The 26838-nt window shown below is 41.7% G+C and overlaps 2 protein-coding genes across 2 annotated transcripts; both read left to right on the top strand.

The window, feature by feature from the left end:
• The first annotated feature begins 1600 nt into the window (after window positions 1-1600).
• cav2 (caveolin 2) lies at window positions 1601-7859 on the top strand. The gene is made up of 3 exons (XM_034149302.1): window positions 1601-1982; window positions 2198-2385; window positions 5875-7859. Exons 1-3 carry the CDS (start codon window positions 1836-1838, stop codon window positions 6023-6025), a joined length of 486 nt encoding a protein of 161 aa, XP_034005193.1. The 5' UTR covers window positions 1601-1835; the 3' UTR covers window positions 6026-7859.
• A 4031-nt stretch (window positions 7860-11890) lies between these two features.
• Window positions 11891-25329, top strand: cav1 (caveolin 1). The gene is made up of 3 exons (XM_034149170.1): window positions 11891-12186; window positions 13122-13289; window positions 23294-25329. The coding sequence occupies exons 1-3, from the start codon at window positions 12151-12153 to the stop codon at window positions 23633-23635; spliced, it is 546 nt and encodes a 181-aa protein (XP_034005061.1). The 5' UTR covers window positions 11891-12150; the 3' UTR covers window positions 23636-25329.
• Window positions 25330-26838: the final 1509 nt, after the last annotated feature.

The raw sequence follows: 26838 nt of genomic DNA, 5'->3' as shown, positions 1-26838 counted from the left end.
CACGCAGACTGCGTGGGGCCTCACCTCGCGGAGGGGGCCTCATCTTGCGGAGGGGGCCTCATCTTGCGGAGGGGGCCTCATCTTGCGGAGGGGGCCTCATCTGAAGCGCAAATGCGGCGCACCTACAGGGTAAGCTCGCCACATTTTCGCCGCTGCGAGGCTCCACTAGCACCCCCCCCCCGTCGACGCTCGCGACACAGAGGGCCTCATCATATAACTTTGCATGGGGCCACAAATGGCCAGGGGCAGCCCTGGTGCTAGTGGAGCCTCGCAGTGGAGAAAATGTGGCGCGCTTACACTGTAGGTGCGCCGCATTTGCGCTTCAGATGAGGCCCCCTCCGCAAGATGAGGCCCCCTCCGCGCGGTGAGGCCCCCTCCGCGAGGTGAGGCCCCCTCCGCGAGGTGAGGCCCCACGCAGTCTGCGTGATTGACCTGTAGGGAGGGGCGGCCCTGAACACACTAAAGGAAAGGGAAACCCCCAAAAAGCATAACAGGATCTTTTTAAATCTTCTTCTTCAATCACAGTCAGATATCATGTTGACAAACATAAGTTTATATATGTTGTCAGAGTCGGATCCTGTCCTCTGATATTTCATCTTCATGTGAAGCTGCCTGAGGAAAACCTCTTCCTGTTGTGGTTCCTGTTTGGGCTTCTGAGGAGCTGCAGTTATTCTAACAATGTTGGCTGATGTGTTCATGAAACAGCCAGAGACTCGTAAATCCAAGCAGACCAAAAGGAACGTGTGCGGTAAATCCACTCAACAGGTAGAACAGTCTGTACAGACACAGCAGCAATAATAGCGCGGCTTATATGGTTACAAATTGTTGTGAAAATAAACTTGTGGGTGTTAATTTGAGTGTTGAATAAATGTAGTGAGTACAATATGTGGCTAAAACTGTAGTGGAGTAGAAGTAAAAAGGTATACCATTTAAATACTCAAGTATATTACAATTGTGTCTCAAGTAAGTGTGGTACTCGAGTTAATATACTTAACTATTTTCCAGTGTACATTTACTCAAGTACTGAACTTAATTTTGAGAGACTTGTACTTTACCTGAGTATTTCATTTTGTTTGGCTTTGTACTTTTACTCCACCACAATTCAGAGGTAAATGGTGTACTGCACCTTTACCAGCTTGATAACACTTTAATGATCAATCATTATAAAACATGTCATATATATTATTCTGAAATGGACCAATCTGCACAATGACTACTTTTACTTTTGGTACTTATATTTTGATGCTACTTTTCTACTTTTACTTGAGGAACATTTTTGAATGCAGGACTTTTACTGTAACAGAGTATTCGTACACTCTGGTACTTCTACTTTTACTCAAGTACAAGATCTGACTACTTCTACTTTTACTCAAGTACAAGATCTGTGTACTTCGACTTTTACTCTACTACAAGATCTGAGTACTTCTACATTTACTCAAGTACAAGATCTGAGTAGGCCTACTTCTACATTTACTCAAGTACAAGATCTGAGTACTTCTACTTTTACTCAAGTACAAGGATCTGAGTACTTCTTCCACCTCTTTCCACCAGTGTAAATACGGCAGCCTGCTGGTTGTCATGCTTCATCACATGGAGAGGCTTTGTGTATTCATCACAGGGGCTCCTGGGTGTCCCTGGCTAATGCCTGGAGGCTGGTGCTCCACAGTAGCGGCAGTCAGCTCCTGAGTGTCCCGGTGCAGTGACTCTGACTCTGGGCTGGTTCTTGTGTCTCCACGGCCCCCCGCGGCGCTGCTTTCCATACGGGGCGGGGTGGCACTCAGTGCGGCGCACAGAGCACCGTCACAGCAGCTCTCCTGCACCGACTGCCCGGCAACATGGGTCTGGAGAAGGAAAACATGGATACCAGTGTGTTTATGGACGACGACGAGTTCAACAGATCCATAGAGCCCATTCTGAAGAAGGGGAAGCTGTACGAAGCGGAACTGGACCGAGATCCGAACGATATTAACGCTCAGCTGAAGGTAAACTATCGTCAATGTGCGGGCTTAGAAAGTGAAACTTGGTGACAAAGTAGCGATTGCCAAGATTATTTTTCTACATTAACTTACTAATGAGGTCATATTGTATCTAACACACTCGGTTATGTGCAGTTTGAACACCTGGAAGTCGCGTAAAACCATAATAAAGCCATGGTCGTTTTTTAGCTCACTGTGTGTGCCACTGTGTGATCTGACAGGTTGGTTTTGACGATGTCATCGCGGAGCCCATCTCCACACACAGCTTCGACAAAGTGTGGATAGGAAGCCACGCCGTGTTTGAGCTGGTGAAATTCATGATCTACCGGCTGCTCAGCACTCTGCTGGCCGTGCCCATGGCGTTCATCCTCGGCCTGGTGTTCGCGGTGCTCAGCTGCATCCACATCTGGTAGGAGAAGCTCCTCAAAACCTGCAGCTTTCTGATAAGTGTGATGTGTCTGTGGATCTTCTGGCACAGTGCCCAATGTTTTTATAAGTTATTATAGTTTTTAGGATGAATTTCCCCCCCAAAATAGTATACAAACAAATCATAATAGAGTGATGGCAGCATAAGCAAAACCTATACATATAATAGCATTGCAAGCTGTGTTAACTAAATGACAATTCTTAGAAAAAGCAGTTCAAACTACTTGATGAAATTGACATCAAGTAAGAAAAAAGTCACATTACAGCAAATAAATATGTACAAAAATACTATACTAGTAAACAGACGTATTATATTAGAGTGATGTACAACATAAGTACTAAATTAGGTAAATTAGGATCTCCAATTAATCTAAAGGTTTCAATAAACATGTTATATATAAGACATTGAAAGCTACAGATGACTCACACTAGAAAAGTTAAACAAAGCCCTGTTAAAGAGGACATGTTATGCTAATTGTCAAGGTTCATATTAGTATGTAGTGTCTCTACTGGGACATGTCTTCATGCTTTAATGTTCAAAAAGCTCTTTATTTTTCTCATACTGCCCGTCAGCACCACCTCTTTTCACCCTCTGTCTGAAACCAGAGCCCAGTCTGCTCTGATTGGTTAGCTGGCCGGCTCTGTTGTGAGTGGTCCACCGCTTAGAGATGTCCCGCCCCTTAGCCTATCACTTACAATGTGTTGGAGCGATATATCACAAGTGTTACATAGTGATGTCACTATGTGCCAGAAGTAAACAAAGGAGTCCAATTTGAGGAAAACCCCAAAAAGAGTAGGGCCTCTTTAAATTACGACCCAAATATGAATGTCGTTGAACAACCAGCAAGACACAGCAACATCTAGACGAATGTTGTCGTTTTATTACATCTAGTTAAATGCTCCCGAGCACTGGATACAAAAGATACAAAGAGAAGAGAAAAGGGATCTACAACTTCCTGACTTGTTACGGAGAAACAACACTCTTTGAAATACCATCCATCCATCTTCTTCCGCTTATCCGTGGTCGGGTCTTGGAGGTATCAGTTCCAGCAGAGAGCCCCAAACGTTCCTTTCCCTGGCCACATCAACCAGCTCTGACTGGGGGATCCCAAGGCGCTCCCAGGCCAGCGAAGATATATAACCCCTCCACCTGGTCCTAGGTTTACCCCTTGGTCTCCTCCCAGCTGGACGTGCCTGGAACACCTCCCTATGAGGCGCCCAGGTGGCATCCTTACTAGGTGCCCGAACCACCTCAACTGGCTCCTTCCGACGCGTCGTCTTTGAAATACAATTAGAGTAAAATCATAACACTTAAAAGCCCTGTTTTGAGTGCTTTAAACTCAACATTTTTCAGTGTCTGTGGGAACATTACAGGAACTCTTTGTGACTTGTCCTCAGGGGCCTATGCTAATACCAGCAAACTTGTTCTGGCTCTTCTCTCAAAAGTTAAATACGTGGTATGACGTTGAAACATTTAGTCAGCGTCTTGTAAACCAGGTGCCTGCAGATCATCCAATACATGCTTATATATTCCCCACCACAGCCCAAAGAGTCCCTTTTATTAACCCTCAGTGAAACAACATTTGTACCCATGCGCTCTATGGAAAGTTGGGAGGAATTTAGAGTTCCAGTGGTAGTGGAAAATAAAAACGCCCCGTGCCCTTTGCAGGAGAGCTGGCATTTGAGCAGCAGCACAGACGTATTATTTAAAGACAGTGGGACATTCTTCAGATGCAGATAGAGAGGGCTGCAGAGTTTGACCTTTCACCTAGGTGAGGTCACACGCTCGTGATTATTTTAAAGGAGGAATCTTCTGCAGGTATTCATCAATAGAGCCTGAGTGGTGACGCTCAGATGTCAATACGTGAGGAATGTGAGGAAGGGACTTCACACAGAGGGCGCCTGCTTCAAAAATGTCCCAACACGTGTTTTTATTTAATTAATATACTGGAGAAAAGGTCACAAGCTGCTGGAATGTAACAATGTGATACAGTTTCTCTTCTTGAAAACCATCATAGAGATAAGACAATAAAAGTAGATGATAAGATACAACTAATGCCAGGAATTAATTTGAAACATCATTAAGGAAAACGGTGCCCAATATTAATCAAAAGGTCATTTCAAACCCTCTCACGGCATAGAACATTTGTGTGAAAATGCACCAAAAACATAAATAGTTTTATCTGGGTCATGCTGTTTTAGCTTCAAGCAAGGTATTTTCCTTTTATCTAAATTATGATCTAAGACAAATCATTGCCGAAACATACATGTATTATCAAAACAGAAACAGGTCAAGCTAGGGGTACATTTGCAGCGACCAGAAAATAGATGTTAAAATAATCGTGCATCCCATGATTTACTTTAGGAAAGAAAACACCCACTCCATTTAAAGAGCCATTTATGATTCAAAGATATTGCTTTGAGGATATATAAGGGTTGACTTCACTCTGGATTTAACATTTCTAGCTTTGACCCTTAGCTGCATTCTTTAGTAACCAAAGGTTGCTTTAGATTGAAATCTTATTGAATCCCCAGGATAAAAGTGATGTGTTATCATCTCAACTATTGCTGAAACTCAGTTGCCTTCCTTGTTGTAGTATAGCTTATAAGGTCAGGTAACAACAGTGCTCTTTGACCATTGATGGTACTTCATAAAACCTCAAAATGCAAGCCTTAAGCTGCATTCACATCATAGTAAAACGGTTCTGTGCTGACGTTACTATTGTGATGTTACCGTTGTAGGGCGACTGTGGCTGTGAGGGAGTGTGGTCGTCTTTCAACCAAAAGGTTGTTGGTTCGATCCCGGCCCGAGCAGTCAACATGTCAGGTGTCCTGAGTTGCTAACGGTGTGTGGTTGTGTGTGAATGTTAGCTTCCTAGAGCTCTGCATGAATGAGGTGTGATTGGGTGAATGACTCGTAGTATGTGAAGTGCTTTTGAGGGGTCAAAAAGACTGGATAAAGCACTTTATAAGTACAGTCCATTTACTATTTCTATGGAGAGCGAAATATTTCCCGAGCACTGCGCTCAAAGTTTAAAGTGTAATCATGTGTATGCAGCTGATGATTTGAGTAAACACAAGCAAGAAAAGTTCAATTACAGTCATTCAAATTCACATATACAGCTTCTTTAGACAGCATGACAGAGGGTTGACTTTCAAAGCATTACGTGAATTGGTTATTTATTTGAATTCCCGGGAAAAACCTCATGTGGTATCTTCTTTCAACTCTCACCCACTCATTAGTTGCATGTTTTGAGAGTATCATACCTCAGCGATCTCAGTGATTGTGATGTTATGTTAAATGTTTGTTGTTTGTTTTTCATGTATTGTGTCTTGATATTTGTCTATGTTGATGTTACACATGGAGCTGCTGTGATGCAAGTCAAATTTCAGACTTGATCTGACCATTAAAGCATTATCATATCGTATCAGCATCTGCTCTGAAGTGACCTTTGCCCCCTCTCTCCTGCAGGCTGTTGATGCCGGCGCTCCAGGGCTTCCTGATGCTGCTGCCCTCGCTGCAGGTGGTCTGGAGGAGTCTGACGGACATGTTCATCACGCCGCTCTTCCACAGCATGGGGAAGAGTCTGTCCTCCGTCAACGTGAAAACGACAGAGTACTGACGCCCCCTCTGCACCCCCCATGGAGAGGAAATATAGGATAGACTGCAGTCAAGGAAAAAATAGTGAACAAAGCTTCTAGTGGAAACCATGAGCTCTTTATAAAGTCAAATAAGAAGTCCTTAAGAATCATGCACAAATGAATCAACTCAATTAAACAACAATTTGATCATTGCAGGTGCACAACTACTAGAAAGCTGGGCTACATTTGGTTAAAAAAAGACATCTCAGTTATGTCAAATTGTTTAATAGACTGTATATTAGTTAAGACTTGATACATATTGAAATGCAGTCATTACATTCTCTTAAAACAAGAGTTATACCTCAAATAGAAGTCCTTTCTTTTAAAAATGTCATCAAATTTAAGCCAATATTCCTTGATTTGATTAAACCTGCAAATCAACTATTCCACGCCTTAAGGATTTGTTAGTCACAAAACAAAAACTCAATGATTGTGACTCCTAATGACTTTATGAAAAGCTCGTTACCCAAAAATGGACTTGTTTTGCTGATTGTGACCAAAAACAAATTCTTGTCATTCCAAACATTTTGTGGCTGATAGCCGAGGAATGTGTGTGAGTTGTTGTTCAGGAAACTTACTGATAGATATATATATATATATTTCTGCCTTTTCATATATTGTATATATTGCAAGTCATTCAGCTAGAAGTTGAATGTAATAAGTCTTAAGAGCAGACCGTATGAATATTAAAGATGCCGCTTGTTGCACATTTACGGAACGTCCACACGGCAGCGTCGCGTTGAAGCGTGTCTGGCGTGCGACCAACAACCAATCACATTAATCTCCCGCCCCGGACACACAAGCACGCGGTTTGATTGGCTAGTGCTTGTACTGGCATATGATTTGATTGGCTGGCGCTTCCGTCGACGCTTGAAAAGTTGAACTTTTCTCAACTTTTGAAGCGAGCAGCGGAGCGGCAAAGCGACGCGACGGAACCACAATGCAGTTCGGCAAAGCGTGACGTCACCCCATGCAAAGTGAATGGGAAGCGTTGACGGATAAAGCATGCGACGCTGCCGTGTGGACCTACCGTTAAGGCTTATTTTGCTGTGTTGATGTCACAGTGCTTTGGCTAATATTGGGCAGTTATATCTTTATCATGGACTTTATGCAATAGAGTTGTTTTTAACACTTGATTGAACTATGATTAAGAACAGGATTGGATATAATCGAAAAGAGGGTTTTCTAAGTTATTATTTTTTGCAACAACCAATTCTTGATGTTTGCTGGTATCTGATATAAGAATTTGATTTGATTAGCGCGATGTAGGCGTTTCACATCTCGTACTGTTTGGTCTGAGACTCTGGTACAGGAATATTTCATTTAGAGGCTGTTGTTATCTGCAGCGCTGCTAGAAAGTAGGCTGAGTTTTAGCACATTTCTACAGTTAGAAAGGATCAGACAGAAATATGTTTTATCTTTTCTGCCGTATTTTTGATACGTTTGATTTCAAGGTACAAGCCTGCAAACTTCCCTGAGTAAAAAATATGCAGCTGAGTGTAAATGAAATGCTTATTTGTCACAAGTGCAAAGCAACCTCTGATAAACAGACACAAACAACATGTTGGAGAGTTTCTGTCATTCCTTTTTACTCCTGGTTCTTCTCTTAATGCTGGATGTGCTACTTTGATTATATGTTAGTTACTTTGTCTGCAGTCTTTATCAGAGCTTGTTTTCTAAAAAAAACAGCTCCCTGCTTATTCTTGAAAACAGTGTTGATGTCTTAGGGGGCGACCACAAAGTGCTGTTAAACCAAATCAAATAACTAAAAGCGATTCAAAAGCTCAATAAAGCTGCAGACATGCTTGATAAATATCTGTTGGTTCATCAATCACGTGTTAACATAAATATCATCCCAAAAACGTTCACTTAATAACACATATCAGAATTTGCATTAGCTGCAACCATGCGTTCATGCAATCACACACACACAGCTTCTCGAACACATGAAGCTCAGCGCAAGTTCAACCAGGAAGACCTTCTTTACTCATTCATCTACTATTTCCATGTCACTATCTCTCTCCTCTCAATAAGTGATCGGGGGCGTCACTCCCCAGCTCAACCAATCACTGCGCTCTATTCTCACAAGCCTATCATAGCGCTCCGCTAAATCTTTTAAATCTGCTCTCCCCCTTCTGACAGCTGTCATTTCAGGTGACTCAACACAACCCTCCTCCACCCCTTTTCACCTCCTGTCCCTCTGAATCCAGGGTCAAGCTAAGCCCCTCCCCTTCAGACCGACCCCAACTATCATTCACCATCACCAGTGTCTAGACCTTTCATCGGATCGGTTCTCCCCTCCCGAATGATACTCCTGCACGACAGGGCCTAATCGCCAAAACTCCATTACATTCATTTGTGTATTCCTGGCAATAAATATGTATTCCTAAATCAAAACCGTCTCTCCTGATTGAATTTCCGTTCATGCCAAATGTCAGTCTTATTCAGTGAAAACTCTCCACTGCAACATTTTGAATATTGACTAGTAAGGCATGACCGGACATAGCTAAATTGAAAAACTGCAATAGGTTAATGCTTTTCAAACATAAGATGTCAATGAACACAGGTGAAATTATCCCTGTTCTAAAATACAGTTAGCATATGAAGCAATACGTTACTTTGAGCACATGAACTTGCTACTCAACTTGCAAGCTAACCTGCTGAACTTGTAGAAGATCAGACACAGCAGAAGTAAACACTGTTAAGTTATATATGTATAGTTTCCAGCTGTGTTTTAATCCCGGATGTAAAGGCTGATGACAAGCCTCAGAGAAAATGCACGTTGTTCCCCTCAGATCCAATAGTGGAAAAATACAGGTGTGTGTTTGATGCTTTTTCTTCCCTTAGCAATACCTACATCATAAATCATACCCTAACTTGCCTCTGCCAGTAGAAAATGCTACTTTTATATGTTTGCATTATATGTTCTTGAATGCATTGTGGATGTACTCGTTTTGGAGCTGGAACAGCCTTTAAAGATTGTCTTCATGACCAAAATAAAGACTTTTATTCTCTTCAAGGTACATTGTTCTGTGTGTGTGGTTTTCTTCCTCTGTCACAGGAGATTAGTGTGGTCGGGGTTTTGCAGCTGAGTGCCAGAGAGGTCTCGTAAATCACTTTTCTGAGATTGCATAAGAGACTTTCCTACAGAGCTCTGGTTGGATGGAACATCACCTGAGGCAACGCAACATCTCCACCTCCAAACTGCACAGAATATTCATCTACAGCAGCAAGGATGTTCTGTACTTCATGTTTGAGCAGTGCTTTCATACGTCTCCCACTTATTCTACTATTTACTACAACTATTACTCTTCTGCAATTTCCTTCAGCTCTAAATACCTGCTATTATCTTAAATGGTGTTCAGTTGGGAAGGCACAGACATCTTTTGTTCTCTTGAGCAGGTCAGGTACACACCCTTTTTGACATTGTTTGTCTTTTTTAAATGGTAAACCCAGGTACGGCCCTTACGTTAACTTTACTACAGCTTAAAAGAAAAAAGAAAAGCTTACTACAGCAATACACAGCACACAGGCTGCCTGAGGGTTAGGGTCAACCGAGGGCAACTGTCCCCCACTTTATACATTTGAAATGTTACATATAATAGTATATGGTAATTGTCATTAACAATATTAACATCTTTAGTTGTACTAATACCCAGCTGTATATATTGTAATAATGGCATTTTTACACGTTTATTGTTTATTATATTGTAATCACATTTTTAATTCGAGCGCTTTTGCAGGTGCTCAAAGCGCTTTACATGCTTTGACATGTAAGAGTCATTACTGTGGACATTACCCACAGGAGCAAATTCGGGTGAAGTGTCTTGCCCAAGGACACAACGGCCTGACGCAGTGGCGGCCGAGGCGGGTTTCGAACTCGAGTTCACCAACGCCCCTTGATTTGATGATCAACGCTCTAAAGTACAATGTGCACATTTGTACTTCTTATGTTTGTATAAATATTTGTATTTTATTTTATATTTATTTACATTTATTATATATTTATTCTTAAATAAAGCATTACTGCTTTTGTCCCATTACTTAACCCATTGCTGCTGCATACTTTTTTATTATACCCCCATTACTTCCATAACAAACATATTTTAACCTATTAATGTTATTTTACTACTTTCATACAGTTTGTTTGCTAACACTACTATTAGCCTTATGATATAAAATGACTGTGTCTGCATTTCCTGTCGTTGCACCGTGTCACCGTACTGCCTGTTGCTTTGATATCAATAACACAGACACTCCCACCCTGATAAAGGGATTCCTGGCTAAACTTAGCATGTGTGATAGCGTTAGTAAATATGCATCTGGAGCAGCTGTTAACACGCCTTTCTGCTAACAGTTGGAATGGCTTGTCAATATTACCATCTATACCTGTAGCCAGAGGTGGGAAATAAAGTACTGTACTTACAGTAAGTATACCATTTTTACATACTTGTACTTTATGTGAGTATTTCCATGTTATGCTACTTTGTACTTCTACTCCAATACAATTATTATTCTGCCACCTTATTTCCTTAGTAACTGATCTACTGTATACAAGTAGAAATGCATTTTATTGTAATGCTTGATTTATGTTGCTTACTTCACACTTAAAGGTGGGGTAGGTAAGTTTGAGAAACCGGCTCGAGATACACTTTTTGTTATATTCCATGGAATGCTCTTAACATCCCGATAGCAATGAATATCTGAAGTGCTTTGACAAAAAATCCATACAAAAATGTCATCTGTGGAAGCCGTAATACTGTAAAAAGTACGACCAATCATTTGAGCCGGCCCGGCTAAAATGATTGGATGGCCTACCTGCCTGTCAGCCTTCCATCTGTGCACAAACTTATCTCGTGCCCTCATTGGTCATGTGCGCGTTCGTGTGTGTTGGAGGAGGGGCTCTGTAAGGAAGTGGCAGATTTTTTCCGGCTGTGTATTTTCAAATTCTAGCGCATTCGAGCTGGTTTCTCCAAAATTACCTACCCTACCTTTAAGTTTGTTTTGTGATTATGTCATTTGAATTTTCTTATGATGCTTAGTGAGTTGAGATTCTTCCTATAAACCCCCAAAGGACTTTATTGAAACTCACCTGCAACAATTTATTTTGTTGGTGTATTGCTTTGTTGTGCTCAAAAATACAATTGCAACACAGTATTTAAAAGTGTTACTGGAACTCCCAAAGGACTCGAGACAAGACTTAACAAAACAACCTCTGAGCAAACATGTCTTGCATGCGCATATTGATCTTGCATAAAGACCATTCAAACTAAATGAATAGACAAAACTCTCTGTAATTTCAGTGCAGGTCCCAACAGACACACACTAAAGAAATGTCTCCTCTCATATCCTCTGCTGAAAACAGCTGAGTGTGTGAGCAGCTGTGACTCCAAGGTGAGCTGATAGAAGAATGTAAACAAACCAGAGTGACCAGCATGGCTTCCAAACAGTGAGGCTGGGAACAACAGGTGCCAATTCACTAAGTTATGGTTCAATAAACTTGTAAATATAATAATACACTTATTCTCTGAGGGTACTATAGACAAAGCTAAATGTGACATGCTGGGTTTTAAATGTGCCATAATGTCTAAATAAATTGAGATTAGTAAGAAAAACTAATTACACTTATATGTATTTTGATTTCTAGTGGGGTTTATTTGACCCTCTTCTATCCTACACTGTATGAATGTGCCTCCCTTAGGCTAAGGTATGGCTCAGATCCACACCTTGCCATCCTCAATTAACGCCCACATTTCGCCTGAACAGTAAGCTTACTATACTCTTCCTTGATCCCCAAATAAAGTTATTCCACTCGAGTTACAGCAGTCCTTTAGTTCCAGTCTCTCTCCAGTCTGGCAGGTTACAGGGTGGCTCTCTCCTCTCGCCTTCAGGTGACTCCAAAGACGCACCGAAGGAACCCCGGAGGTTTCCCCTCTCTGGGATTAAATTCTAGTCACGTTCAGCAAAAAAAAGGGCAGGAATTAGATGACCAAACAGGTCCCTGAGAAGAGAGTCCTCTCACTTCGCCTCCACGCCTCCCACTCGGCTTCCTATATTGTCTTCTTGTCCGTTACGCCGCGCTTATCCGTTCAAACTTGATTACAGCATGACAGGAGGACTGAAGGACGGCGAGAAGGAAGAGGTACAGTATGGCTTCTCATGCGCACAGGGCACTATTTTAATGTTTCTTTTACCTTACATGGACTTTTCTTCTCCGAGGAGCTGCTTATTATTGCTTATAAGTCGCATAAATGAAGGACATTTGGATGTTAGTCCATGGTTTACAGCGCTGTGTTTCAATCGTTATCTTATTTTCTGGCACCTAGTCATGAACGCGTCTCCCACACACTCTCTAGGGAATGTGAAGCACCATTGAGGCGCATTAGCATGTGAGTGTGAGATTTTACCAGCTAAAACCTTTTATTAACAGAAGGACCGGTTCTTGCTTTTACGCATAACGCGGAAGGTTATATGTTCGTGCGTAAAAGCGCAAAGGAGAGTATAGCCAACAATTTTTATAAAAACAGAAGCATTCAGTTAAAAATCGTGAACATGTTCAAAATTAAATTATAAATCCATATGGTTTGGAGTGAAAGGGAGACAGATTCACGAAAGAGTGATGTGCCGAACAATGGAGTCTTTACGCACTGCGTTTTTAAGGCACTGAATACGGAAATCAAACGTGTTTTTACTTTAAATATGCCCATATATTTGTGGGAGTGGTATAACAAATTCACAGTTGATTAACCTAATTGTTCAGAAAGCATCCCAAATGATTTGGAAAACGCTTAGTCAGGGGATAATCAACATGTGGAGTATGTGCTTTTACGCATTTCTTAAAACTGTTGCCATGGACACAGGTTGTAACAAACAGCATGTCAGGTCAGGATATGGTTTCTCTCCGGGTGGTGAGGACCCCTTGCGGCGGGATTGAGGGGTGTGGTGCTTCACTTTCTACTCATTTAAACCCATCCCTGTTTGCGGGGCAGGCTGCTTCAGCTCCAGTCTCTCTGCACTCTCCCTCCTCACTCCTCCTCACACTCTTCTTCTCTTTCTGCCTCCTCCGGACCCTGACAGGAGTTTCTGCATTCGCCGTTCATCCGAAAGCAAGGGAACATATACAAACCTAACAACAAAGACATGGACAACGACAGCATGAACGAGAAGACCATGGATGATATCCACACCAAAGAGATCGACCTGGTCAACCGGGACCCGAAGCGAATAAACGACGATGTTGTCAAGGTGAGTCAAACCTGGAGGGCTGGAAGATTTATTTTTGGGGTGAAATGGTGCAGCTTTTGCGTGCTTTTAAAACTTTAACTCCAGCTAAATCCCTTTTGAAGAGATCGCACTTTACTTAAGCTAAGTGTAGCTGCTTGACAATTGTGTTTTACTTAAATACACTTTGGGAAACCGAAGCGAAAGCTATCAAACTGGTGTTATGCGCGCGTCAGAGGCGCACTGCAGTTCTCCTGCGCACTGTCTCGAGCGCTGTGTTCCGCCCCGCTGACTTTCCCCTATTAGGAAAAGTCTTAGCAGAGTTATTGAAGCCCATTGAGTCGATACAATGAGCAGCTTTCCCCCTGCACGAGCAGCAGACTCAAACATGTGAACATCCTCGCTCCAACAGAGGAAACATTACGAGTTTCCTGTTATTGGAACGCACTTTTCCCACAGTCCTTGATGCACGCCTTGCTGTTGGGAATTCTTTCCATAAGAGAGCAGCCTGGTGCGTAAATACGGAGTGTTTATTTTGTTTAAAGGAGTTAGCAGATGACTGGTAGTGCTGGAAAACCACCTGACGCGTCTGCAGTGAGCGGGGAGCAGCAGCTGCCTGTGCCCGGCCTCCCTCTCCTCAGCTGGGGGAGTTTTTGTTCATGAGCGGGGGTCTCGCTGCATGAGAAGGGGGTCAGCTCTTTGAAATGCCTGAACTCTGCCTTGTTAAAACAGGGAAACACCCAAGTAGCCAAGTGGTAGTCTGAGGGGATATCCCTCACCACTCCCAATCTCTCCTCCCTTCTTCCTCCAATTCTCCTCCTCCTCCTCCCTCTCACCCCCTTCTTTCCCTACATGCCTGTAGTTGCGTCACAGGAGCAAATGTGCATGTGTTGCTTTGTATTGGCTGCTGTCAGGCTCCAAGTGAAATGACAGTCTGACATTATTGATTCGAAAGGTGATCCTTAGCCTCTACTGTTCGGTGATAGGGATTTGACTTTAATATCATTGCTTCCATTCAGGGAAGTTTAACTGATATGGCATTTTGACCATAGAGTCTTCTTTCTAGCTACTTATGCCATTGCAATACTGTCAATCAGGTGAAAAGCAAATGTGAGTTTCATCACATGTGAAACGTCTAAAAACCGGCTTCATCGCATCATTCACTTGTTAAATATCTGCAGATCACATGATTTTGTAACATGGGAATGTGACACTTGAAATGTGAAATGCCTGAAAACCACATGTGCCCATTAGTACATTGTAACCATGTGACAAATAAGTGAAATGGTTTCACATGTGATGAGTTCCCCATTGCTTTTTTTGCAAAGGAAAAATTGTATATTTAGTTTATTGGAGTTAGAAAGAAAGGAGAAAAGGTGCTAATGAACAGAATATATAAATAACCTTTTTCCAGTTGTGCCACATCTACACTTTTAGCAGTTTTCTGCCTCTGCCTCCCCTTCTTCCTCCTCTCTCTGCTCTCTCTCCCTCCCAAAGCTCCTCCATTGTGACAGTGAGTCAGACGCTCCTTCAGTCTCAGAATAGACTTCAGCTTTACGATTGTCCCGCCCCGCTCTAATCAACTCAACAGACCCCTGCTCAAATGATCGGAAATCACATGCAAGTCCACTGTGAAAAATTAAAACTCCATATGGAAGAGAACCTCAGACTTTAAGCAAGTACATTTACTAAAGTGCTGTACTTAAGAGCAATCATAAGGTACTTTTAGCTCATTCAATTGGTCTAATTTTAAGCTATTTTATACATCTTTTACAATCAAAATGTTCAGATGCATTACAGTTACAATAGCCTCAGTACGTTAAACTGCACCATAATAACAATACAACCTTTGCAATGGTCCTTCTAGCCATTCAAATATATCTTTTGATATTCTTTGGTGCATCTTTCTGATCATTCTTTGTCATACTATTACGAATGCAAGACTTTTACTCTTAATGGAGCATGTTTGCATTGTACTATTGGTGATTATACCTAAGTAAGGGCTCTGAAAACGTCAAATGCCACTGTTAGTGAGGTCACATTTAGCAAAAAGGAGCATTTTCATGTCCTTTTGGAAGCAGGTCTCGATGTTATAAAAACAGTGTTAAAGTATCAAAATGCTTGATATACTGAGAAATGCACACCAATGCCACATTGCAGGAACTTTTAACGAGACGTCAGGACTCCCATAAGGTTGTAATGTCACAACCACACTACACATTATTTAAAAATGCTGGATGCAAATGACCAGGAAACACTGACCAATCAGAGCGGACTGGACTTTTTTTCGAAGTGGGTCTTAAAGAGACAGGCTCCAAAACGGAGCGTTTCAGACAGAGGGTGATTACAGGTAGATTCAAGCAGAGAATATGGGAAATATATATTTAAGCATGTAAATGTGTTCAAGAAGACACCTAGAATACAGGAATGAAACTTAAAAGGCGTGTGATATGTCTCCTTTAACAATTTGGAAATGACTATTGAACACTATCACCTCATTTAGACTTAAAAACTGTATTATAGGGCAATTTAGAGGACTTCAGAATAAAGCATGTTGTTTTTACAGTGTGCTGCTGTACAGTGTGTATACAGCTTCTCTGAGGTACTGTGAGGTCAATGAGACATTTCTGCCAAGTGGAAGCGTGTGTTTGGTGTGAGCCCCAATGAAAATCACAAGCAGGGAATCCCTCCCAGCAAACCCCCTCATTCTGCAACGCACCGTGACCACAATGCCCCACAAATACAGCGTACATGTGTGTACTGTACATGCAGACGTGCCATACGTAGTGTCTATCCACACACACACACACACACACACACACACACACACACACACACACACACACACACACACACACACACACACACACACACACACACACACACACACACACACACACACACACACACACACACACACACACACACACACACACACACAGACTCACACGGTGCATTCTTAAAAGAAAAGGCACACACGCTGTTCTCCTGCAGCTGGCCTCAATCACCTGGCCACATCAAATAAGTTCCATTACTGACATGCATGCAGAGTTTGCCATGCACAGACCTTTTTCCCTCGGAGAATCTTTATATAGCAGAGAGGGGGGGTCATGTGAGGGAAAACGTCTCCACTGGAGACCATTCTCGAGAGGAAGTAGTAAAAATGTGATCCTGAGTCATGAAGGCCGAATTGAAAGGAATGCAAAGCCTATCATTAGATGGCTTTTGATGGTATTTTTAGTTAATCGCCTCATTGTGGGATGTTTATTTGATTATAGATGTGATGTTGTTGCTTTGGAAACATCTCATGCCTTCAGTTTTTGACATTTTCTGGGCTTTTATTGCAACTTAACAATGGCTCGAGGCATCTCATGCTTAAGGAACTCTTGCAAACGCAGTGCAATAGGATTTGTTTGCATCCAAATGTCATGCAAATGTAACAAAACTACGCCTACATCACTCACATAGGCATCCAAGAACAGAGGTCTCAACATTGAAACGATGTATGGCAAGTTATTATTACAAAAAGCTAAACTAAATATATATTTTTAGACGGTTCTGAAGTTTGTTTTCTCAGGAAAGTATTTACAAAAGCCTTTTAGATGAGATGTGTTGAATTAATTAGTTTTTAAGGGGCCCTATTCTGCTCATATCAGGTTCACATCAGTATGTAGTGTCTCTACTTTAAAGAGTCCTCTCCTGCTGATGTTCAGGTGTATATCAGTATGTAGTGTCTCTACTTTAAAGAGTCCTCTCCTGCTGATGTTCAGGTGTATATCAGTATGTAGTGTCTCTACTTTAAAGAGTCCTCTCCTGCTGATGTTCAGGTGTATATCAGTATGTAGTGTCTCTACTTTAAAGAGTCCTCTCCTGCTGATGTTCAGGTGTATATCAGTATGTAGTGTCTCTACTTTAAAGAGTGCTCTCCTGCTGATGTTCAGGTGTATATCAGTATGTAGTGTCTCTACTGGGACATGTCTCCATGCTTTAATGTTCAAAAAGCTCTTTATTTCTCTCATACTGCCTGTGCTGCGGCACCTCTTTTCACCCTCTGTCTGAAACCAGAGCCCAGTCTGCTCTGATTGGTTAGCTGGCCGGCTCTGTTGTGATTGGTCAACCGCTTAGTAAGGCTGTCCCGAATACCATTTTTCGGGCTCAGGATATTCGGTAGTAAACAGCAGCGAATATTCGAATATTCGGCCCGTGCGGGGGTGGGGGGGGGGGGGGGGGGGGTGCGTAGTAATCGGCAGCGAACCGCTTCAACACGTGTATTTCGGTTTATTCACGGCATTCATTTTGTTATTCTACAGTATTGTTGTTTTATAGTTATTTGTTAATGTATAACCCAATTTGTGTTCTTTGAAATTGAAAAGGATATTGCATTGCGTTTGTTACTTTCGTTGCAGTTGTATATGTCTTAAGTGTAATTTGGCTTGGCTTCCTAGTTTGTATGGACATGCTTTTATTTTGAAGGAGAGTTAGCACTGTTGACAGGAAGTTGTTGTTGCTATGGAAACAACGTGACAGAGATTAACGGAGAAAAAGTAATATCTACATATAAAGACGGAGAAAGTAAACGATAACGTTTATGGTTAAGTGTTAGCACCCCCCGAAGAGGCACAAGCTCTTACGTTGATATTGGAGTTTTCAATCAATTCAATTTGGCAGCCGCAGAACGAAAAAAAACAAAAAAAGAATATCCGAATAACGAAATTGAAACCCGAATAGTACTCCAACTAACGGATATTCGGATATTCGGGTACAGCCCTACCGCTTAGAGATGTCCCGCCCCTTAGCCTATCAAGTACAATGTGTTGGAGCGCTAGCCAATAGAAGCGCGAGTGTTATATAGTGCTGTCAATATGTTACAGAAGTAAACCAATAAAACCCACTACAGGAAAGGGGGAACCTGCAAACACTATAATAGCACCTTTTTAGTTATTTTTAATGAAAGTATTTTGAAGCTAAAGTGTGCCTTCAGGCTGTCTGTCGGTCACACACTGTACGCCTCTGCTGCCAATCATCCTTATCTCCCCCCTGAACCAAACCAAACATTTCCTCTGACAGCCATAAGCCCCAAACCAACAAAAGACTCCATTATTGTTCTTCATTCTGACCTTCTCCACCAGAGACCCACTTTGTCTATTCAGGCGTAGATGACAGCCTGAAGATAGAGAGCTGGAAATAAAGCTTTGCCTTATGTACTCAATAATACAGTCGCCAATCTGGCGGGTCACATGCTGACCCCGAGACAACTGCAGTTAAAAAAGGACACAGTAGTGTTTGAAGTGTGTTTTTTACTTAAATTATTGCATGTCTTTATTTGATAATTGCTTAATCTTGACAACTTTTTTGATCTTTAAAAAGTATCTTCGCTTCCATCAGAAAGTAGAGGATTCCTTTTTTCTCACTCTGACCTAGATCGACTGGGCTTTTCAGTAAAAACAATACACAACATTATGGTATTTTATCTACTTTTTTAAATTGTAGAAGTTTACATTTTTGCATTTCTTCATTTAATAACTGTATGATCAAGAGGACTCAAGAAAACTGTTGACTTGTGTGATCTACTTCTTTAGAAAATCCTTTCTTTGATAAAAAAAAAAGTGGAAGATTCGTGTTGCCTTTGGACAAAACTCTTCATAAACCATTGGATTAAAGTAGATTGTTGTCATGTCCTTGCCAAAATCTTAAAGGTCCCATGTCATGGCCATTTCTACTGATCATATTTCCATTGTTGAGGTCTACTAGAATAGATTTAAATTGTTCAATGTTCCAAACTCACATTGGTTTCTCATACAGCATCTCTGTAAAGTATGTGTATTCACTCTCTGTCCTAAACGGCTTGTTGGGGGGGGCCTCCCTATGAGCCCAGTGTGCTCTGATTGGTCGGGACTTTGCAAGGCTCGCTGCTGCGAGGAGCGGACAGGTTTCAGGGTCGGCGATACAGCGAGAACAAGCTAAACTCATCCTGAGCACACACAAACACTCACAGCCGAAGTAAAAACAATAAGTGTGGCTTGATATTGAGTAAGAAAAAGGTTTATAACGCTGTGAGAATGGGTCTGCGGAGAGCATTTCTCCGCGATCCCAACTCGTCTATTACCAGCGTTCAGGGGGCTCTATGCAAGTCAATGGGGACTCCCTGTTAGTTAGCCAAGGGATCCTGGTGTGTGAGGTGCTACACGGATTGGTCCATTTGGGCCAATCCGGTCATTTGTTGTTGAGTTGGGTGTTCACACGTCACAGAACCCAGGAAGCAAACAATGGAAAATGAGAAATGTCCAACGAGGCGTTTTGGGGCAGCATAGACAGGTCTTTTCTGTGTTAGAGTTTTACTCGCTACAGGGTGTACTTTGAGGGTTTGTGACTCTGCAGACCGTTTACATGCAGAAAAACCTTCATAACACACAAGGGGACGGGGAATAACCAGAAAAGCATGACATGGGACCTTTAATTAACAATAAAGTCAAAGAAAATGATCCAAAGAAGCAAAAATCCCTCCAGTTGTTCCACGGTTGCACATGAAGGGGATGCTTTTTCATAGACTAGATGCACCAAACTTCAAGTTAAGATAATTCGTTGTCCCATAAAGTTAAAAACAGAACAATTTTAAGATATAAAAGCAGCAAACAGCTTTACTTTGTGGCGCCAAAGCTCTGCTCCGTCCTGCTGTGGTTCTTTGTGCCTCTCTGCAGAAGGCTCTCATTTAGTCTCAATCAAAGTTCTGGAAACTGGAGCGGAGTGGGTCCACTTTAAAATGTGTAGCTGTGGAAAAATTAAATAGACGCCGCGCTGGTTTTGTGGCCGATGCCAGATTTATACTACAAGGCGGTGGTGAGCGCTGTGAGAGAAGCTTTATGCTGCTGCTGGGACGAAGAGAATCGGACTTACGAGATGCAGGTTTAAGGAAAAGTAGGATATTAAAGAGGTTGATTCCAATGTAAGGCATTTAGGGTTGAAGTAAACATGACCTTCATAATGAATAACAACATGAAAAAGAGGTCATACGATGTGTTTTATAGTCTGCAGAACGCTTGGTATTTTAGACGTTTTTTGGAATAAATGAATGGTTTCTAAAAGTCTGATCTTTATGTAAATCCAGCATTTTCTTAATTCTAGTGTGGCAACCTTTCTTAATCCCTCTTGTTTCAAGATGCAAACCGTCTTCTTGAACTGTTCCCTTCAGTATCTGTGTTTCAAATTCTAAAAACAACAAGATTTCTTGCTGCAATCTTTGTTCTTCTCTGCCAGATTTCTCACTCACGTTTTTTTCTTTAGGGAAATTCGCTCATGTACTCTCCTTCCAAGTTAGGTCAGAAGATTGATATGACATGACAGATTTTAAATTAAAGCCAGGAGAATAAACTGGAAATAGGTAGAACAGCTGGAGACAGCCTGTAAAGCCTAATGTTATAATTGGTTTAATCCATAGTCTAAAAACATAAAGTTGTCTTTTTTACGGTGAGACATGTGCCATAATGGCTTCAATGGGCATCGCTGTTTTTACCATCCAGTTGTTTTATGGATTAAACAAATCAGTTAGTTAATAAGTGACCTTCAGACGTGTTGGTTGCCTTTGGAAAAACCAGAGCTAGCTGTTTATCCTTACTTCCTGTCTGTATGCTGCTATAAACTAAGCTAGATGGCTGCTGGATCCTGCTTAATATTTAACAGTCGAGTCTTATCGTCTCAACAAAGGTTTTGCCGTCTTTCCATCAATCTATTTTAATAGTGATACAGCTCTCAATTTTAGCATGAATGTATGGCATTACAAAATATAACTCAATTCCACTTTCTTAATGCTGTGCAGTTTGTAGTCAGTGTCTTATACAAGTATGTGCCTTTCAACTTGTGTAAGTTGGCATGACGTCTTCCAAACAGTGGATAGTATCTCACTTAGGAATGAAACACTTCACTTTTCCATTTCACTGTCAGTGGGACGCTGGATAATATCTGTGTGACGTATTGGTGTTGCAGCCATTAGCCTCCAGTAGCCCAACTGCTGTGTTAGCTGAGGCATAGTCTCCAAGTAACTGTAAAATAAATATTGACTCAGCACTCAGAATCCTGCAGAGACGACAAGAGGGAGAGTCTGTGTGTCCCACAGCTCTGAAGGGGTCACAGGCACTTGCTGGTATTGTCATATTTAAAAGCCTGCAAGATGTGTGTTTACTGTGAAAGGAAGCACAATGTTCGTGTCGTCTTGATTGGAGGTTGAAGAAGATCCAAACAGATCCGTTTACAATGAAACACTGAATGGAGATGTCTTCCTTTTTGGTTTCTGTGGTTATATTTTCAGTGTCTGCAGGTTTCATTCTCTCTGTTGTTTGACCTTCACTGGTTATCCAAACTTCCTTTTGTAGACATGTGAACCACATCCCATCCTGCGCACTACAGACTTTTTCCAGCAGAGACATACCACACACTGAGTGTTTACAACAGTCAAGGTAAAAGCTTCTAGGAACTCGATTTAGCCTGATAATTATTTGGATTTTAAACAATGACGTGGTGTCTTTTAACCACTGTTTTATTGGCTACATCTGGTCCCTCTCTGGCTATCCTTTAACTTCAGAGAAGCTGAGAAGGTCACTGTTTTTGTTGCCTATTTTGGTCAAAATGTTGCCTCTATCTTTCTTTCTAGTGACGTTTGATGTGTTCAAGATGCACTGGAGACAAAAATCCTGTTCAGAAAGTGCAGCCGATGCCAGAGATAGTGTGTGTATCAGTGTTTTGGGGCGGGGCAGTGTGTTGGTGGTTAGACTGTGTACCAGTCACCACGAGGGGAGATCACAAGCCCCACCCTCCATCTCAGAAAACTGACATATCAACAGGGAGTGAAGCAGCTGATGTGTGTGGAAATAATGGGAAAGAACTGCAGAAAGAAAGAGTTTGCAATAACTTAATTTGCACAATTTCAGGGCCTTGTGAAATGCTTTTGGCGGTGGATGAAGGTATTTGAGAAGTCATTAGGATGAGTCATGAGGCCAATTGGGAGCTGAGCGTCTCTGTGTACAAAAACATAAAATGTACCTTTCATTTATGGTGGTAGTGTTTTACTTACCTCTAGTGGTATGAATCCATAGCTGTTCCAGTGAACCTTCGCAAGGTTTTACCGTAGGAGATCCATTCATAAGATTCCTACTGCGCCCAAAGATGATTAGGGTGAATGACATTGAGGTTGAAATGTTATATTTACTGTAGGGTTAGGGTTAGGGTTAGGGTTAGGGTTAGGGTTAGGGTTAGTCCAAGTTTGTGATCCCATTTCTTAATGTTGTCTGATTTTTCTCCTCCTTTTCGGTCAATTTCTGACTTTACTATCGAATAAAGAACATAATAAACAATTACTTTTAATGAAGACAAACAGACTGAACCAAAAAGCTATCCTCATTTGTGGAGGTTATGACACTTTACGACTTTAAAATCTAAAACAAGGCAAGATATACGACGACCAGAAGAGTTTTTGCCAACATGTTCTCACTCTGCCACTTCCTCCCTCTTCAGGTAGACTTTCCCTCTTCAATATTTCCTGTCTGTGTCTGGTTGTGCTATCAATGTTTCACCAATGTTCAAAGAATCGAGCCAGTTATTTTTCCGTAATCCTATACGTTTTGCTGCTTTTCAGAAGTGATGAGACCTATCAATATAAAACAAAGCTGGATCTACCAAGTTTGTTTTCATTCCCATCTTACCTCTTTCCTATCTGTGTCTGGTCGTACTATCTTATAAAAGTTGCTTTAGTTACGGCAAAGTTTGTTCGGCATCATCTGTTCAGCTTCTTGGCTAGCTAAAAGACACACTAAAGGATATGCCCTGGTGTGAAATGTTGATAAAAGTGAAAAGAATATATGTATTTCAGTGCTGACATTTTGGATTGACTCTTTCGTGGCAAACGCCTTTCACCAATTTCCATAAAAATCACGCCAGTTGTTTTGCCGTTATCCTGTTGACCCAAGTGAAGTGTTGTAGATCGACCATGTTTGTTTTTTGCCAACATTATCTGACTCTTCCACCTTCTCCCTCTCCAGGTAGACTTCGAGGACATAATCGCCGAGCCTGCAGGGACCTACAGCTTTGACGGCGTGTGGAAAGCCAGCTTCACCACCTTCACCGTCACCAAGTACTGGGTTTACCGGCTGCTGACGGCGCTGGTGGGCATCCCCCTGGCGCTGATCTGGGGAATCTTCTTCGCCATCTTGTCCTTCCTGCACATCTGGGCCGTGGTGCCGTGCGTCAAGAGCTACCTGATCGAGATCCACTGCGTCAGCCGCGTGTACTCCATCTGCGTTCACACCTTCTGCGACCCCTTATTCGAGGCCATGGGAAAGTGCCTGAGCAGCATCAGAATCAGCGCCACCAAGGAGGTGTAGTAGGAGAGGAGGAGAGGAGGAGGATTTACGGAAAGAGGGGAGGGAAGATGGGAGGGCTAGAGCAACACAAAAGGAGGGGAAAGTCAAAAGAAGAAATGGACCTCTGGAAAACGAGTGACTTTTCCAGATGGGGCGGGTTGTGTGGAAATAAAAGGGCGTGGTCACATGGCATCTGACTCCGCCTTTATTTCCAAAAGCTGTTTTTTCTCTCCAGTGTTGGTGTTACCAAACGGGTGGGCACAACAAATCAAAGGGTCGTTCTCCAGGGTTTTTTTTTTGTTTGTTTTTTTCATTCTTCACTGTTGTCAAGCAAATCTGTTTTTCTGTTTTGTTTTTCCACATGATGTAAACTCTTTTCAATCTTCCTGTTTCTGAGGAGAGCTTATCACTTTGATTGAAGAGGGGTGTATCTCTCGTGCTTATTCGTGTTTGTTTTTTGGAGCCGTTGGGTGGGGGTGGGGCGGTTTGGTTGGTTGGTTGGATGTCGGGGTTTAGTCAGGTCAAAGCCGAGACAAAGAGTGAGCGCTGCCAAAGTCGATCTGACTCAGCAAAATCAAAGCAAGCCGAAAAGCACAGAAACAACCCCTCCCTCTGGCCTCCATGACCTCCACATCCACAAAATCAACCGCCCACCCCCCACCTCCACCCTTCGCTGGCTTTCCAGCAGTCTGACACACTGAACCTGCCCTCGTTCCTGCATGCACCTGCGTCGCCTTGCAAACAAATCGCCGTCCGCCACCGCCACTCTGCATCCGCTTCTTACTTCACCTCCACCTCAAATGTTTCCAGTGCAGGTTTCATCCCCATTATCCCCATGACAGTGTGACAGAGAATGTTAGTTATTTGATGTTTGCAAAAAACTTTCTGACCAATTTAGGCCTTTCATTCTTCAGTGAAGCTTCTTTTTAAATGCTCCATAGTGAATGCTTCTTTTTTTCCCCTACACTATGAATATGAAGAACTTTTGAGGGGTTTAACTTCAATACCGTTGTTTTTAATATCCTGTATGTACTGTATGGTTGTCTATGCAGCAATTGAGAAGCTACGGCCTCATTCCAGTGCACTAATCTATGAGAAAGTATTGTTAGTGAATAGCACTAATGAAGATCTTCTGTCTATATTTGCAAAGGTAGTAGAGTACTAGCAGCTACGTTTGCACTCTGCACTTTGGATGTGCAGACACAAGCTTGTGTGGAGATGTTTCTTAACGCACTGTGGTACTTGCACAGGTTAATGCATTGGAATTAAAATAATGTGAGATTGAATGTGTGATTTTGGATGCATTTGTTGTCATATTTTTGCCCCTTTTTTGTCTTCTTGATTGTTATAACTTCCCCATTGTTCTGCCCCCCTGCTTCTTGACTGTGGACACGATGCTGAAAAGCGTCAAACTGATGCCTCCCTCCCAAGAGATTGGTGCAAAGAGGGACTGTTGGGTGGGGTTTCTGCATTTAGATAGGGGTGGGGGAGGGTGGGGTATGTTTTATTGAGACACTAAGCTCGCTTTGACTCAGTCACCTTCAGTCTACCTGCTGTCTTCTCACAGGGAAGGTAACATTATAGCACCTGTTCCTTGAATGGACTGTTTTTAAGCTCCAAAGGTGATATTTTTATAAGAAAATATTTGTTTTTTTCCTTCCTTGCTTTTACTGTACAATATCACGCTGTGCACATTAAAATTTAATATAATCCAGTGTGCATTTGTTTGTTTTTTATCCCCCGTTTCTTTACCAGGATGGATACACTGATCATGTGCCTTTCATGAAAGTCCGATATTAACAACGGATTTTTTGTTCTTTTTTTTGCTTGTGATATTGAGTCATAGCAAATCTAATTATGTAATAATTCATAGTGGTGACTGGTTTCATTCATCTGTTCTGCAGGAACCAGATAATCGTGGAAAAAAATGCATAAGAATGAAGCTAAAGCAAGAGCAGCTGAAAAATAATTTCCAGCAGCAGTGCTCTCCAAACGCTCTGCAGTATTTCTATCAGAGTCTGTGGCCCTCAGTGTTGCTCACAGGCTTTTTTTCCCGAGCCTGGCACGACATTTCCATGGTTACTTGATAAACAAATAAAAGCATTGGGCAATGCCGGAGTCTCTTGACTGCATTCAAGTTCATTTTCCCCCAAAAGCAGGCACATATTATCCTGGACTCTCGCTTTAAAATAGAAACATGTTCAATGAGTCACGCTAACAGAGGCTCATTGTTCCCATTTTTTCAAGGGTGATTTAAGGATACAACGGATACAAAAGAGAAGTTAACTGCTACTTGAGGTTTTTGTTTCAATTTATGGAGCAAACACTGGTGGAAGCCAAGGCCTAGTTTGTGCCTCTCATGTAACATTTTTTATTCACATGGTTACATTGAATGGCCAAAGGTATTCGACAGACAAGGAAACCCTATGTGAATGTTGCATTTTCAAAACCATGTGCATCTGATGCGATGATATCTCCTACTAGGAAGGATTTTTAAAATGTTTTTCAGCCACACTAGAGAAACGTTCTGCCTTTTAACCCCGAGGTTACAGTCAGGTCAGGTACCAGTGTTGGTCGATACGTCCAGGCTAGCATTTGGTATTCTAGTTCATCTCAAAGGTCAGAGCTCAGTGCTGTGAACTTCTTGTACACCGATTTGGGAAAAGTATTTCTGTATGGACCTGGTTTTGTCAAGCATTTGCAGATATTTAGAAGCATATTGCCTAATTTGTATTGTTAGAACTGCATGGCCAAAAACATTAAAAGACCAAAACTAACTAGGTACACCCAAGTCTACACATATCTTTTTTTCAAACAGACTCCTGCTGTGGCGTGCAATTAAGTATTTTAAACCACTGACAATTTCTTAATCAAAGCAAAGCAAGTGCATCAACAAAACTAAAACGTATATAGTATGTTTATTAATATTATATTTCATTATTGCAGATGTCTGACTTTCATCTTCTCATGCTTAAATATATAGCCTATCCTTTTAAGGAATACAAGTCAGAATTTAGGAAACTGGTTGAAACCTTTATCTAGTAGGTGACACATTCGTTTTTTCTGAAAATTGCCTTCAGAACTAAAGGCAATTCTTGTTTTCTCCAAAAAGAGAAAATTAGTTTTCGAAAAGATAACCTAATGGTAACTTAAATGAGAGGTACAAACTGGGCCTAAAGGTTGCATTTCCAGTTTGCATAGAATTTCAAGATTAATTTAAATCA

Source organism: Trematomus bernacchii, unplaced genomic scaffold (assembly GCF_902827165.1).
Source record: "Trematomus bernacchii unplaced genomic scaffold, fTreBer1.1, whole genome shotgun sequence".
NCBI lineage: Eukaryota > Metazoa > Chordata > Actinopteri > Perciformes > Nototheniidae > Trematomus > Trematomus bernacchii.
This window is presented reverse-complemented; position numbering and strand designations above follow the sequence as displayed.

Coding starts and splice junctions, on each gene's coding strand:
- cav2 (XM_034149302.1), top strand. CDS start 1,836: ATGGGTCTGGAGAAGGAAAACATGGATACCAGTGTGTTTATGGACGAC. Junction 1,983..2,197: donor ATATTAACGCTCAGCTGAAG/GTAAACTATCGT, acceptor GTGATCTGACAG/GTTGGTTTTGACGATGTCAT. Junction 2,386..5,874: donor CTCAGCTGCATCCACATCTG/GTAGGAGAAGCT, acceptor TCTCTCCTGCAG/GCTGTTGATGCCGGCGCTCC.
- cav1 (XM_034149170.1), top strand. CDS start 12,151: ATGACAGGAGGACTGAAGGACGGCGAGAAGGAAGAG. Junction 12,187..13,121: donor AGGACGGCGAGAAGGAAGAG/GTACAGTATGGC, acceptor GGACCCTGACAG/GAGTTTCTGCATTCGCCGTT. Junction 13,290..23,293: donor TAAACGACGATGTTGTCAAG/GTGAGTCAAACC, acceptor CTCCCTCTCCAG/GTAGACTTCGAGGACATAAT.